Source organism: Xenopus laevis, chromosome 9_10S (genome assembly GCF_017654675.1).
Source record: "Xenopus laevis strain J_2021 chromosome 9_10S, Xenopus_laevis_v10.1, whole genome shotgun sequence".
NCBI classification, from domain to species: Eukaryota; Metazoa; Chordata; class Amphibia; order Anura; family Pipidae; genus Xenopus; species Xenopus laevis.
In genome coordinates, this window is record NC_054388.1 from 1,838,468 (window position 1) to 1,854,639 (window position 16,172).

General features: G+C 42.4%; 1 protein-coding gene across 2 annotated transcripts; it reads left to right on the forward strand.

Moving 5' to 3' along the window:
- The first annotated feature begins 3,717 nt into the window (after positions 1-3,717).
- On the forward strand, positions 3,718-11,990 carry LOC108702486 (leucine-rich repeat-containing protein 3B). 2 transcript variants are annotated; one of them, XM_041578829.1, is made up of 4 exons: positions 3,718-3,843; positions 6,874-6,944; positions 10,560-10,716; positions 10,838-11,990. In XM_041578829.1, the coding sequence occupies exon 4, from the start codon at positions 10,922-10,924 to the stop codon at positions 11,702-11,704; it is 783 nt and encodes a 260-aa protein (XP_041434763.1). In that variant the 5' UTR covers positions 3,718-3,843; positions 6,874-6,944; positions 10,560-10,716; positions 10,838-10,921; the 3' UTR covers positions 11,705-11,990. The 2 variants fall into 2 exon arrangements, with proteins under 2 accessions (XP_041434763.1, XP_018093460.1); XM_018237971.2 differs by lacking the exon at positions 10,560-10,716.
- The last annotated feature ends 4,182 nt before the right edge of the window (positions 11,991-16,172 follow it).

Here is a 16,172-nt window from a genome sequence, read left to right on the forward strand (position 1 = left end):
ATATCATTTTATGCCTTATTCAGATTAAAACTTGAATCCTGATTTGGGCTACTATAAGGCAAATTACATTTTACCCCTTGCTGGTTCTGCTCTGCTCCATTTTTCCGATTGCTTATGCCCATGGGAAATCATTGCTTGACACATAAATATATATACAATGTGTCACAGCATGTGGATACTGCCATGAAGTTCTTCTGTGCTGGAGAAGAGACACATCCATTTCTTATTGCCGGTGGTCTGACCTCCGTACCCTCCATTGTGTTGGGTTCTCCTGAAAGTGAGTGCAGGAAACTCTTTCTGCCTTTTGTGTTTAGCACATATTGGAATGAGTTTATATCTAGGCCTGAAATTCCCTTGCAAGGTAAGACAAGGTTGGTAGAGCTGTCTTTCAAAATAACCAACTCCAACACAAAGCTGCATGTAGAGAGACAGAATCTGAGAGGGGGATGTTGATTATATTTTTATGATGAGGCTGATTTTACATTTCATGTTGACAATACTTCCCCTTTACATGGCCATTTATTTGATTTGTTTGATGGATATTTTATAAACTCCTTGCCGATGCATCCTTTTGAGGCAAGTCTCAAGGGTTCCGAGAGGCCATTCAGACACATAGGAACAATACTGTTGTTTAGAGCCCATGCCCACAGCTTTGCACGTGCCAACTGCCAGCCCATCAGCGATGGAAAAACATTACTCACAACAACTGCCCTGGGGATAGGAGTGTGGAGAAAGTTCTATTCACTCATAGAACAGAAGACCTCTCCCTCTTATTTGCTTGGCTATGGGTAAGCGGTTTAACAGTATTATACTATACTTTATTTATACGGTGCTCATGTTATTACACCTCCAGATGGGGCAGCTACCTAGCCAACACTAGACTATCAGCATATTCATCCCAAGAGAATGTGTAATCTGGGCCAATGGCTGGTTCTTTTCTGAATGGCTCCAGGATATACTTAGCACGTAATAATAATAATAGCCATCTATTTTAGGGTTCAGGGAAAATGCCCCAAGTGCCCTGAATATGACAGTGGCACTAATATGAAGTCAACCAGCAGCTCTGTAGCAATGAGACCCATCTGCTTCAATCCAATGGCCTCTAGTGCAAATCCTTCTTATGTGACCTTTCCTATAATATCAGCAAACCAACTGTCACCTTAGAAGAACACATGCCCTTAAGCAGGTATAGACAATCACTGTCACTCATGCCATAGCTGAATTCTAAGCCTTTGCAGCTAGCGGATGGTGGCTGCTAGGAACTGTACTCCTGTAAAAAAACCGGTGGGTTGGGGGTTGCCGTATCCTTGAATATAATAAATTGAGAAGAGTCTGAAATCTAATCAATGTTTGTGCTTTGCTCTATGGAAGTGAAAAGGCTAAATGATCCCTTGCAGAGCAAAGGTTGGTCAGATAAGCCTCAGCCTAGAAGCTCAGTGTCACTCATGAAGCTCAGCACAGATTAGGCAGTGATACCCTGAGCCTAGAATCCCACGTGTTTGGGTTATTTCATATTATTATATAATATATGTTTTGCAATTTTGCAGTGCTGTGGGTCTTAGGTTCATTTTCTGCCAGGTTATGATCATCGTGGAGGTTGTATGTTTTCCCTCTAGGTGGGTTTCTTCTGGACACTCCACTTTCCTCCTGCACTTCAAGAAATTTGCTCATGATAATTACTGAACCTAGTGTGTGCAGATGGGACCTTAGATTGTAAAGCTCCACTGAGGCACGGAGTGATATGAATGGCTAAAATATTGGTGGGGCTCAAGAGAAAAGAAAGTAGAAAAATAGAGTATACTAAAGGCATCATAGGGACTCAAAAATGCACATAAAACTGCTAATGTATTGCCAACTCCACCTACACTTGAACTAAGTTCTTTAATGCAGATATACATAACAGACCCATTGATGCCGTCCATGAGATCACCTATTATTCCTATCAATGAAAAATACAAATGAACTACCATCTGGCAGTTCAACCTATCGAAAACAGATGTACTTTTGGGTTTGTCTTAGTGTTTTCTGGTGGGTAGGGTTGCCACTCAGAAGTTCAACCTATCACATACATATGTCTCTGGTGGGTAGGGTTGCCATCTGGCCTAACCTGTAAAATAACCGTGTTGCAATGTTGTTAATAGGGAAGAAAAATAACTGTTACTGAAGGACCAGTGGGCTTCCACTTGCCAGATGTTGAAGTAGTACATCGTGCATTATATATAGTAATTTAGGTTAAAAAAACAAGAGATGTCCATCAAGTTCCTGGTTTTGTCTAAATGAAACTTGACTAACTGTCAACTTATTTAGAAGAAGGTGAAAGAAACCTCAGCTGAAGTCTCTCCAATGTGCTTCCTTCCCGAATCAAAATCCCTGGAAAAACCTTATGAGTGGATCATTTAGAGATGGAGGGCCCCTTCATCTAGATCCTTCTTCACCTTCTCAATCTGTCATGTGCGTCTGGTGACACTCAATCATCTGGCTGAGGAATAGCTGGAGACATTGGCAATTTAAGGACAATTTAAGAGGCCACGGGTTGGATCATACTGGACCTTTAATGTGAGGGACATCAGTGTGACCAGGCAGTTGTTAGCCAATGGCATTTTTAAACATGCCTGATCCATTTTTATTTTGTATGGCCAGTGTCAGCGTCATGTTCTACATCGAATCCTACAAGACATCCCAGGGCAAATCCCATGTTAAAATGCCCTAGAAAACCCGGCCGGATAAACCGGATATAGTGGCATTTACATTTTACATCTGACTCCATGCCTCTGGGCAAATGTACTACTTCTCTGCTCCAATTCCTGGCAGCATTGGTTATGTAAGAATGCTGGGAGTTGTAGTACAGCAGCAGACCCAGAATGAGGTTCTATACCGTATCTCCAAGGCATTGGCAGCAGGGAGAGTGGATAGTGTTTCTCCCAGTGGATAATGAAGCAGCTGTTTTCCTAACTGTCAGTAAAGGTTAAGAGCCATTTCCAAGCAGCAGGCAGTTTATTTTCGTGTGATTTGCATGGCGCAAACTAAATGACTATTGCCAGCAGCGGAATTGCATTATTTCTCCTCCCGTGTGAAAGGGAACTCCACCCAAAAGCAGAAAAGCTGATGCAGAGTAACTTTCCACTGTCCATTTATCGCACGATTCCAAGTCATTTGTATATAACATTAGAAGCCGGATTTATTCTTTTCTTTGGTTCTGACTGGTGAAACAAGGCTGCAGGTGTCAGTTTAATCCCCCAGGTCTGTTAATCAGCTGGCTTCTGCTACATTGTTTCATGAGTCGGAACCAGGAGTGCTGACACTCTGTATTGTTAAACCAACCATTATTCCTTGCACCCTTGTCTCAATGCCATGTCATTCCCTCTGTCATTTACCTCTCTCCCATCTCCTTCCCTGGATCCTGAGCCGATGCCTCCTGTCCTCTCTCCTTATCCAAGGCTCCCCCCAGCCTCTCCCTCCTTCTCTCACATCAGGAGGAGTCTCCAATCCCCAGCAGAGGGACCTCATTTCTCGTGTAGGAAAACATAGAGCTTGTTATGGAGAGGTGAGGCTGGAGCACAGCACAGGGATGATCTGTTACATGAGTAGCACAACAGGACCAGGCTGATGCTGGAGACCCTGGCTCATCACTTCATTCCGTCCCTGCATAGGATGGATCCTCCTATCTCCCCGGCTCAACTTTCTCATTCCTGATGATGATGATGCTGAGAAGAAGCCTGTTGCTCGTAGACCGGACTCTTATTTGGGGGAGATCTGCTATGTCGGGGCTGTAGATGGTGGGATTCCCAGGCTCAGTGTCTGTATCTTTAAGTGGGGCAAGCATGGGAAGAGAAGAATATTCAGGTAAGAACATTTTATTTCTTTAAGTCTTCTTATAAAATGGGGCTTCTATGATCAGACCCTGTGGACAGACAGGCAGACGCCAACAGGAGGTGATGCAAGAACTCTGCATACAGAAAAAAGATCGGTACTTTTTTTGGGAGTTGCGTTATATGATGTTTGTTCCTCCCAGTACAAAATGATTGTGTGTGTATTTATACAGGGTAGAAGGGGGGATTTGCTATTGGTGGCTCCCATAAATCAGGGATGTCCAACCTGATGTTAAACTACAACTAATTATGGGGAGTTCAATAAGAACGGGGACACCCCTTATGTATATATTTTAACATTGGCACTCAGTGGGGAGCACTTCTGTCTTACAGCACAGGGGTCCTGAGTTGAAATCCGGTTTAAACACCAGCTACAGGGAGTTTGTATGTTCTGCTAATATCTATGTGGTTTAATCTGGGTACCTTCGGTTGCCCCCCAACTCCGAAAATATACAGGCAGGTTAACTGGCTCCTGATACAAATTACCATTGTGTGTGTGTGTAACTACGATAGGGACATTAGATTGTAAGCTCACTGGGACAGGAACTGATGGGAATGTGATAGGGACCTTAGTTTGTAAACTCACTGGGACAGGAACTGATGGGAATGTGATAGGGACCTTAGATTGTAAGCTCACTGGGACAGGAACTGATATATGATAGTGCCCTTTAGAATGTAAGTTCAATGGGGCAGGGGCTGATGGGAATATGATAGGGCCCTTAGAGTGTAAGCTCTCTAGGGCAGGGACTGATGGGAATGTTATAGGGACCTTAGATTGTAAACTCACTGGGACTGATATGAATGTGATAGTGTCCTTAGATTGTAAGATCACTGGGGCAAGGAATGATTGGAATGTGATAGGGCTCTTAGATTGTAAGCTCTTCTGGGACTGGCACTGATGTGAATCATGTAGCTGTAAAGCCTCCATCCCAAGGCATCCTTTTGAGACTAGGGACATAGGGAAAGGAAGAGTTCTAAGTAACCCAAGTGAACCACAAAAGATCTAAGTAAACCATTGACCTCCCTTGACTTGAGAGTTAGAGGTTGAGACCGGCGCATTCAGTCATTCAATCTAAGCCTATTGCCTGTGACTTGATTTACAACCAGCTGAAGTCCAGAAACTTAGGGTGTTCCCTTCCCACCCACAGGGACTGTTTGATCTCCTCGTAATCGTGAGACCACCATTTCTTTACACCTCTTTTCCCTACTTGAATCCGCACAGCCAGACCCCCTTTAACTGGAAAGCAGCAATGGCTTATCCCTGGGACAGCAAAGCGCGTTCAGAAACTGCAGCTGTAACTCAGTTGTCCAATTGTACTCAAATTAATACCCAATCCTGTCAGTCTGGCTGTGATGAAGTGTCGCTGTGATGTCATCCCTTGTTCTTGGAGGAAGTTTAATTACCGTCTAATTATATGAGTAAATGAATCAGAGGACATGAAATCATTAGTTGGATGGATTTTGGGGATATGGAGGGATAACCATACAAAGGGAGTCCTAGACAGGTTCAAGATGGATTTTGCTGCGTGGGGCACCTCTATTAATTTGTGATCTGGACTTGTATGGGTTTCATTTGGGTGCTCTGGGTTCCTCTCATTCTGCAGTAACATATAGGCAGGTTCATTTGCTCCAGATGAAACTGATACTGGTGTGTGTAAATGGGATCTTACGCTGCACAGGAGCAGGGACGTCCAGGGATGAGGAACAATACAGAAAATTTAGAGAACTCTCTAGGGGTCATTATTCCCTGGGTGTAAGTTCTAGTACAGTGATCCCCAACCAGTAGCTCATCAGTAACATGTTGCTCCCCAACCCCTTGGATGTTGCTCCCAGTGGTCTCAAAGCAGGTGCTTGTTTTTGAATTCCAGGCTTGGAGGCAAGTTTTGGTTGAATAAAAACCAGGTGTACTGCCAAACAGAGTCTCCTGTAGGCTGCCAGTCCATATAGAGGCTATCAAATAGTCAATCACAACCCTTATTTAGCACCACCAGGGACTTTTTTCAAGCTTGTGTTGCTCTCCAACTCTTTTTACATTAGAATGTGGCTCACGGGTAAAAAAGGCTAAGGACCCATGTTCTAGAGCAGTGATCCCCAACCAGTAGCTCGTGAGCAACATGTTGCTCTCCAATCCCTCGTATGTTGCTCTCAGTGTCCTCAAAGAAGGGGCTTATTTTTGAATTTCAAGCTTGAAATGAAGTTTTAATTGCATAAAAACTAATTATAGTCCCAAGTAGAGTCTCTTGTAGGCTGCCAGTCCACATAGGGCTGCCATATAGCCAATCATAGCCATTATTTGGCACCCCAAGGGACTTTTTCATGCTTTTGTTGCTCCCCAACTCTTTTTACATTTGAATGTAGCTCACGGGTTAAAAAGGTTGGGGAACCCTGTTCTAGAGAATGAAGGGGTGCCTCTCCTCTTGGTTTTTAGATATAGAGCAATTGCATCCAGGGAGTAGGATACAAGTAGGGTGCCACTGTGTCTTGCACCCATTGGTGCTCCCTAGTTTGTGCGCCTTAATGACGTCTAAGGGTGGGAGGACTAGTGTCCATCACCACTATCAACGGAACAGGGTTCTACGCGCAAAAACATGGTGGTTTGTACCCATTTGTCACACTGCCATAAAAAGATAAAGAAAGATAAACTCTGTTTACTCATTGTCATTTGGGGCCTGGGTTTTTCTTCTTCTTGGCAGATAACGACAATTCAATTTAAAAGGCTGAAGCAATTCCTTAATGTCATGGTAACACCACTGCTCTATAAACTGAACCTGCTTGTTGCACTGGAACCAGCTCTGCCAATGGACCTTTTGTATCCATGAATTATATTCAGTCCATGGTACCAGTTCTCTAACGGCAACTTTCAGAGTTGTGGCAAAGTTCTCTAACAACCAAGGTACCCACCATTCAAGGAAACTGGTTGCTATGAGTTACAAGACCCATCTGTTACTACATCATCCTCTTAGGATTCTGTTTCATGTTATTGATGTAGCTATTATGGTTTCAGGCCTCCATGGAATAAGATCCCCTGCACAAGCAATGGAAGAGCCACCCTTCTACTGTCCATCTCCGTGAAAGGTGAGCCACCTGCAAAATAGAGGAATGAATATATTTTGATATAAGACATCAGTGCAGGCAATATAGATCGCCTCAGGGTTATACTATAAAAGATATCATTTCTTGGCGTGACGCATAATGTTCTCTAATACAGGAGCTGCAACTCTAAGTGCTCCATCTGTTGTAATTCCCAGCAGCCCTCTCTTAGCGGAAAATGTATCCTCTCCTGTCTCAACCCATCAAGACAATTCCAAGGGGGAAGAAAGCCACGTTTATTATTATTATTATAGCTGGTAAGTGTCCAACCCAAACCACCTTCACAGTGTGCAGAACCAGGGAGCTAAAATGAATATGGAATTATTTCCCCCATTGGCTGCCATATTGCCTGCCTCTAATTGGGCTCATCAGCTCATGCAAAGTGGGCATGCTTCAAGTGACAATGAAATTAATTAAGGTGATCCAATAGGAGGAGAGAGAGACATTTCCCACATTAGGTACATTATCAAGTGTACAGTACAGGTGTGGGAACTGTTATCCAGAATGCTTGGGACCTGGGGTATTTGGATAACAGATCTTTCTGTAATTCATGCCTTAAAATGTAAACATGTAAACATTAAATAACCCCAATAGGCTGGTTTTGCCTCCAATAAGGATTAATTATATCTTAGTTGGGATCAAGTACAAGCTACTGTTTTATTATTTCAGGTATGGGACCTGTTATACAGAATGCTCAGGACCTGGGGTTTTCTGGATAAAAGATCTTTTCCTAATTTGAATCTTCATACCTTAAGTCTACTACAAAATCATTTAAATAAAGCCAATAGGCTGGTTTTGCTTCCAATAAGGATTAATTATATTTTAGTTGGGATCAAGTAAGCGACTGTTTTATTATTACACAGAAAAACTTGGATTATTTGGATAAAATGGAGTCTATGGGAGACGGCCTTTCCGTAATTCGGAACTTTCCGGATAACAGGTTTCCAGAAAATGCATCAGTTATTGCCTGAAAGGGGAAGTTCACCTTTAATTTAACTTTTAGTATATTATATATTAACTTATAGTATATTACGCCGATTTTCCATTGGTCTTTGTTACTTATTTTGGCTGGTATCTAAAATGCTCACTTTTTAATACTGCCTATTTCCAGCCTGCAAATGGGGGCTCATTTATAAACATTTGCACCTGGGCAGTAACCCATAGCAACCAATCATATGTTTGCTTTTGCTCATCACTGGTTGGTTGCTATGGGTTACTGCCCAGGTGCAAATTTGCCCAGTGTTTAGAAATAAACCCCCCTATGGACTGTGAGGGTTCTTTTTTTTTTTTTTGCCGTTGTGATGTTATTGCTCTGCTATTCATTTTCCATGTGCCCAATGTGTCTCTGGTTGCTAGGATAATTAAACCCTAGCAACCAAAAAGCACATTTTAAATCTAAGGCTCCAGAAGTAAAATGCACATGCAAACTGAGCAGTGTCATACTAAAAGTTAATTTTAAGATAAAGTACCAAATTGACATCTAAATCAATGAGTTGACTATGGATGTGATGGTTTCAGAACATGTGCCGTTGATTCACCAAGAATTCCCCAATCCCTCCACCCTTATTAACCCATCGTCTCCTAAATAGTGTAATTCCATAGCAGCTGCTGGTCCCTGATAAAGATCAGTGTCGAACAGAAGTACACTGGATTTGCTGGATGTAAACACATATATTATCTGATGGATATAATCCCTGCTAAAGTGCTTTTGGTTTGTCTAGGCCACAAGGGAACAAGGGAATATATTACATGGAGGCATGTGAGGCATTGTGGGAGATGGACTCTTGGCCAGAGAGCTGATACTTTTGATACTTTTGTTTCTGTGGTCTGGCAAACATTTTCATTTATAACTCGTGTTAAAATAATTTCATTTGTAATAATTATATATTGGGAAATTGCTTCGTGTTGACCTTTTCTCTCATTAGGCGAGGAGGCAATTTTTGTTGCCATTGGGGGTGCGGCCGCTGATTATAGCATCATTTAAAAGGATTCCGTAATCAACATCCCAATTATCATCCCCTATCCCTGTTGCCCATCTGTTCCAATATAGGGTGAATATACAGTATTATCGCCTGGTCCAATATAGGGTGAATATACAGTATTATCGCTATAAGGGTATAAGAACTTCACGGACGATTTTGGAGCGATCTGACGCGCTACGCAAAAACGCAGGCGTCAAAACGGATGCAACAGAAATAAGGTAAGTGATGAAAATGAATGAAGTCGCAACATTTATCCGATGCAACACGACTGTCGTGTCGCATTGGATCAACGCTGCGACACCATCCAACCATGCAATCACTTACCTTATTTCCATCGCATCCAATTTGACGGCTGCGTTTTTGCACAGCGCGTCGGATCACTCCAAAATCTTCCGTGAAGTCCTACCCTTACAGTAAGGTCGGTGTCACACATAGCGGATCCTCGGCCTGTAGATACAAGCTGGCCAATAATTCCAACCCTGCGCTCCACAAAGCTTCAGCCTGGGTACAGACACACGGAGAGGGGTTTTGGCACAGAGACGCTTATGCATTTGGCACATCGTCGGACATCAATACACTCAAGTACCTATAATTATTTTCTTTCTTCCCTTTGCTGTTTTTGACACAGTAAACCCAGACTTGGAGACTGACGCCACTCTAATTCTTTATATCCAGATCTACACTTATATATACAGTACTTATTCCCCTTGTCAATGTGTTGAGGTCCCTCAAGGCTATGTCCTTGGTCTCCGGCAGTTCTTTATTTACACCTGTTGCTTAAGGAAAACAAATAAAGCCTTTGGGTAAAAAAATGGCACCTTTAAGCATCAATAAAACAGTGTCCGTTTCTTCTTCCCCCTGTGTCCCCTGTCTCTGTTCCATTTAACAAGGCTGTCTCTCTGCTGTCACACGGTGTATGCTGTCTAACTTTTCAACGGATGGCCTCTCCAACTTGAATTGATTGGATTCCCCCCCATCCTCCTGCTGTCTCGTCCCCATGATATTTCACAAACAATAAATTTGCCTTTCATTTTGTCAACATTTGTTGCCTTGGAGAAACTCTTGATCCTGCCCTCGCTCTCGTCGCTTGTATTCATTATCACACTGAATCATGTCATGTTTAACTCTTCACTAATGCTGAGATTACATCTTGGCCAACTCAATCTACCACTAGAAATTATATTCCTCTATCATGTCATACTTTACTGCACGCAATGTCGTCTTCCAAAAGCAAAATCAGCTGCCTGAGCATTACCTTCACCTTGACCATTCCTTCCTACAAAACTCCAGTTTCCCTGAATGCCATGCACAGTGATTGGGTCACTTATCCAGCTTTAAGAACTATGGTTCTAGTCATTTGGGATGCTCAGCTCATTGGGCACGCTTGCTGGTTGGTTGAAAATAAAATATGCAAATGGGCAGCAAGAGATTGCTTTTTAGGAGACATGATTCTAGACATAGAATGGCCTGAGCCAGGCTATTGTGCACCCCTGTTCATCACCAAGTTCTTTGGCCTACTGCTTGTTCTATCTGTATGTTCATATTATTCTATCAATTATGTTATTTGCTCATTAGTAGCTTATTAGTACTAATTCTGACATAGACAACATTTTTATAGATGTCCCCTGAAGCTCAAGGCAACTGTGGAGTTTCTGAATCCCATGGTCATCTCAAGAAGGGCACCCATACCCACATCTAGCCCCATTCTTTTCAGTTGAATATGATTTCTCTGGAACAGGAGCCCGTTATAAATATGTTGAGAGCTAGCTAGAAGGGTAAGTATCCCTAAATTAGGAGCAGGAAGGAGATGCTTGCCTTGCTATATTCATTTAATTTAAGAGGTATATATCTGTGATCTGATGCCACTGCTTTATTATATTTTTGTTTGTATTCCAGACAAAATGTGAGTACCTCTCAGTTCCCAAGCTCTGACACCTTCCACACCTACCTAACTCCACCTGAGTATGCTGCTGGCTGGCCATGCCTTTCTTAGACTGGTATCTTCGGTGCTCATTGGCCACATGGCTGCTGTTGCACAGCTTTGTCCTAATGTGTTTCTGCTTCCAGCCTGCCACAACCTTTCCCAAAGGCTGTTACCCCTCTCAGGAGGACGGCTACAAGACTCTACGATGCAGCAATGCACAGCTAACAGAGGTACCAAAGGACATCCCCAATGACACCCACCGTCTTTACTTAGACTTCAATCAGATCACCTACCTCCCTTCTGACGCCTTCCATAACCTCCCTGTGCTTATTGAGCTAGACCTTTCTCACAATTCCTTGGGACGTTTGGATATTGCTTCCCTAAGGGGCCTGAGTGATCACTTACACTCACTGGACCTGTCTTCCAACAAACTGGTTACTGTTAGCAAAGAGGTCTTTGCCAATCTAAAGGCTCGGACAAACCTATCTGGCAATCCTTGGATGTGTGACTGTGAGCTCCAAGAAATGATCCGACTGTTGGAGCTGGAGCCAGGTTCATCCAGTGGGATTGTGTGTGCTAACTCTATACTAGAGGAACATGCAGGAAAGCCTTTCCTGCAGGTGGTAAAAGAGGTTGATCTGTGTAATGTTTACAAGAAAACAACAGACGTGGCTATGCTTGTCACCATGTTTGGATGGTTTGCCATGGTCATATCCTATCTAGTGTACTATGTACGTCAGAACCAGGAGGATGCTAGGCGCCACCTTGAGTATCTCAAATCCCTACCAAGCAAGCAGAGGCACTCTGAGGAACCATCCACCCTTAGCACTGTGGTGTGACTCAGGCACAGGGAAAAGACCAATAAGGCTCTTTTTGACAAGGGTTTTAATTGTTATTTCTCCTATTTGGTATTTTATGGCTTAATAGATTATTCCTATTACTTAGGCCATAAGGTCAGCGTACTCCAACCACCCCCCTGACCTTCACTGAATTATTCCTGTTTTTTAGGTCATAAGGTCAACACATGACCACCCTGCCTACCTTAACTAGGTTATCAATCACTGGAAACATACACTGCTTTTCCCCATGCTCTATTTGTTCTCTTCATTCCATGGCAGCCTTAAATCCAAGCAGATAAGTGATGAAACAGACCTAATTAAACAGGAATACAACAAGGTATTCAATCGGAATAAAATGCGGACGAGAGGGTCTAAAAGCCAATCAAGGATAGAAAGTTATACAATTCATAGATTTAGGGTCCTGACAGATCCCAACAGGGCATGAGATAATCATTGTGATTGGCCAAATCTTCCAGGAGAATATAAATATTAGAGTGTATCATATTTAAAATATAAAACAATAGCTGTGAGTATAGTTCTAGATAAGGATGAGTGTACAAATGGTGATCTGCTTGGGATATGTTCTTGTGTGTTTGTTTGTGTGGGTCCATGTCTCATTGTATGCATGCCTTGCCTTCATTTCCACATACTCAGTACTGGGGGTCATTTATAAACACCGGGCAGTAACCCATGGCAACCAATCAGATGATTGCTTTCAGTGCTCAACCTGCAGCTGGCTGAAAAAAGCTAATCACTGATTGGTTGCCATGGGTTACTGCCCAGGTGCAAATTTGCCCAGTGTTTATAAATGAACCCCAGTGTCTTAAGGGGAAGACAAATAAGGCCAACAGCAAAGGGGCCACTTGTTGATGGCATCATTTTATGATTTTTTTTCAGTACATAAAGTCATAGTATCTATTTTATCATTAGTAACATTTGATATGTTTCCATCTACTAGGCGACAGATCAACATTCCCTGAATCACCTTAGTTTTATGTCCAAAAAGGGTTGCCAGTGAGCTCTATTGATATACTGTAAGTTCCCTGCACAGGCCCCATGACACTCAACCATTTTTAGTCTTGGCGTCTGCTAGCTACTGTATCAATATGCCCAAAACCACCTTTTTATTGAAGTTCATGTAGTGTGTTGCCAGTGAGCTCTACTGATATGGGTTCCTCGCATTGAATAGTTTGCCCCAGGCTCTATTGATATACTGTAAGTTCCCTGCACAGGCCCCATGACACTCAACTATTTTTAGTCTTGGCGTCTGCTAGCTACTGTATCAATATGCCCAAAACCACCTTTTTATTGAAGTTCATGGAGTGTGTTGCCAGTGAGCTCAACTGATATGGGTTCCTCGCATTGAATAGTTTGCCCCAGGCTCTTTAACCACTTTTAATTTCGTGTCTGCTAGCTACCATATCCATAGCGGGCACCCCTAGGCCCACTGCCATTCGTCGTCCATGTCTCCTCCCTTTAGTTGTGCAAATTTTCATCATCGGGACCAGAGTCATGGGGATTGGCGCACAGGAAAATGTAAATAACTATTGAATCTCCTGCACATCTCTATTGTGTTTGAACAAATGTGGGTGTGTTGGGCAGCATGCCATCCCCTAAAATCCTGCCGCCTAGGCCCGTCCTTGGTGGCCTTTTCACAAATCTGGGCCTGACCATATCAACATTCTCTTGGTCACTTTAGTATTTATGTTCATAAAGTGTTGGTTCTCTGCACTGAACTCATGCCCCTCAGCCACTTTTACTTTTGGTATCTGCTAGCTACCATATTGTCATGCCTTAAATCATCTTGTTAGTGATGTCCATGGAGTTTTGCTAATGAGCTCTATTGATAGGGTTCCCTGCATCGGATAGTTTAGCCTGGGCCCCTCGGCCACTTTTACTTTGGTGTCTGCTAGTTAACATGTTGACATGACCCAAATCACCTTGTTATTGAAGTTCACGGAGTGAGCTCTATTGATATGGGTTCCTCACACTGAATAGCATACCCCAGCTCCCTCAACCACTTTTACTTTTGGTATCTGCTAGCTACCATATCAACATGCCCTGAATCATCTTGTTATTGATGTCCATTGAGTGTTGCCAGTGAGCTCTATTGATATGGATTCTCTGCATTGGATAGCTTCCCCAAGCTCCTCAAGTAAGGACTACCCTCCATATTGATCAATAACTTTTAAGTTCAGCATTGATCTCCTATGAGTAAAAAGCTCTTGAATTCTCGGTGAAAGAAATAACACCTTGCCCTTTATAAAGCTTTGCTAACAGCCTCTCAACTGTACTAAAAATAGCTTTCATGGATTTTTGTCTTGCATGAACTAAGCTAAAGGTCTAGAAGAGCAGCATTAGCCATTATGGTGGAGTAATAAGCTTCTACAGCCGGCGTGGAGATCTCTGACGTAGATCAGAGTGTCAGAGGAGCTTTTATTTATATGTCTTCTTATTCTGAGAGGCATGACATATTGGCTGCCGCTCTATTCAGGATTTGATTTGCAAACTGTCTGTCTTTTTTAAAATTGATTTCCCCCCTCTCCATTGCCCCGATAGGATGTAGCTACCATGAGCCTCTGCTTTGCATTGCATAGACCCCTGCCCTTCTTTCTTGGTGACTCCATTTAACATATTCTTATATTACACACAGCAAGTCCCACATGTCAATCCTGTATATTTTTTACTTGAGATGCACATTTCCCTGTGTCCCGTCAGATCTCATCTCCACGGCATAATCACTAGATTGACATGAAATTTCCATACATTTCATCTCCGCCTAAGAGCTGAATGGATGCTGATGCTATGAACCTAAGACGCTTACCATGAATATCAAACACATCGCTGGATTTAGGCCAGATTTGACTTTATCCTTGATTGTTTTTCATTATGCATTTATGGTGCTTTTCCAGGTCTTTCTAGGAGTTAGGGAATAAAACGATCAGGTGAACATTTTAATACATTTAGATATTGACCAGAAAACTGTGAAGCAGTTTTGCAAACAACACAGAAAGCAAAGCAGTCTGTCCATTGCTGTACAAACCTGGGACTGTGCGACCTTCTTCTAACATTGCCAGGGAAATGAAGATCCAGAGGATCCAAGTATATACCCTAATTTTCTATGATTCTTATTTACAATGGGCCATATAACTGAGAATAATCTGTATATCTCTCCCCAACTGGGCTAAAGGTTTATAACATGGGACAGTGTAGGAAGACACTTGCCTTAACTATTACTTTCACAATAAACTGGTTTTCAAAAATTGCGCTTTTCTGTTATTTAAGGATGACTGAGGCAATGGGGTGTTGATAGGGTACTAATGTGTTTAAATGGGAGAAATAAAGGTAGAATCACTGGGGGAACCAAGGAAAATAACCATGGCAGCCAATAGAACACAGTATGGGTGTGCCGCGGAAGCTGAGACTTGTACGTTGTAAGTTGGAATACGGTAGGAAGTGTCATATAAGTAAATAAATATATGTGTGTGTGTTACTAAAGGGAGGCTGTCAATTCATAAACAGTGTTTTGTGTTGAATGTTCATCATCCTCCCTTGAGGATAGAACCCTATGGCAAAGTTAAACCAATTTAAACATTTACAGAAGCACACAGCGGGACAACTGCTGAAGGAACTAGGGATCATACTGTAAACCTGTTGCTTGTATGTACAGAATGTCATAAAATTTAATATCATTTTTCAAAGATTAAACAGCCCTTGGAAGGAATAAACACAGATCAACAAATAACTGATGGAACAACGTGGCTAAGAGATGCGGCTGCCAGATATTTCAATTGTTTCTCTTATTCGTTAGTCTTTTCTAGCATTTTTTGCTCGGTTTCCTTCCAACTTTTGTTAAACTGCAAGTGAAAGACACTTTGGGTTGTCAGTAGTGTTACTTACTATAGCACCTTGAGTGCTTTCAGAAAACACGCACTATTTTGGGTTCCAGATTTTCACAACTATGGACCAGCTTTTCACAACTTACGAGATACCATATACTTTATGTGATGTTTTTCTTTTTAATTGTTAATGTATTCAGATATGAATCTTCCCTTGCAGCCAGGTGTATCGTTTCCATGCTTGAGGTTACTATCTAGCGGGACAGAGGTTCAGTCCTCACCTCCTGTAGGAAGCTGATGAGACAACTTTGGGTAGAGAGATAAGGTGACATCTAACTCCAGAGCACACAAAAGCACAAGTAACTTAATCTCAGCAGCATTGTTCCCAACCAGACTTCCCTGTGCTGTGAGGTCACTGTTGCTGTGCAGCTGGATGTATCAATGTCACCTCTTGGGAAACCCATTTCTCAGTATGGTATCCTGACTACTTATACAAGTCCTATTTTTTCTTACCTTCTATATATTCCTTGAACAGTGCTTAACGAGGAACATGGGGGTTTCCACCTGTGCTCCATAACATTCTGTCATAAAACAACTTGTTTCATGTGTTTATTCTCTCCAGTTCTGGT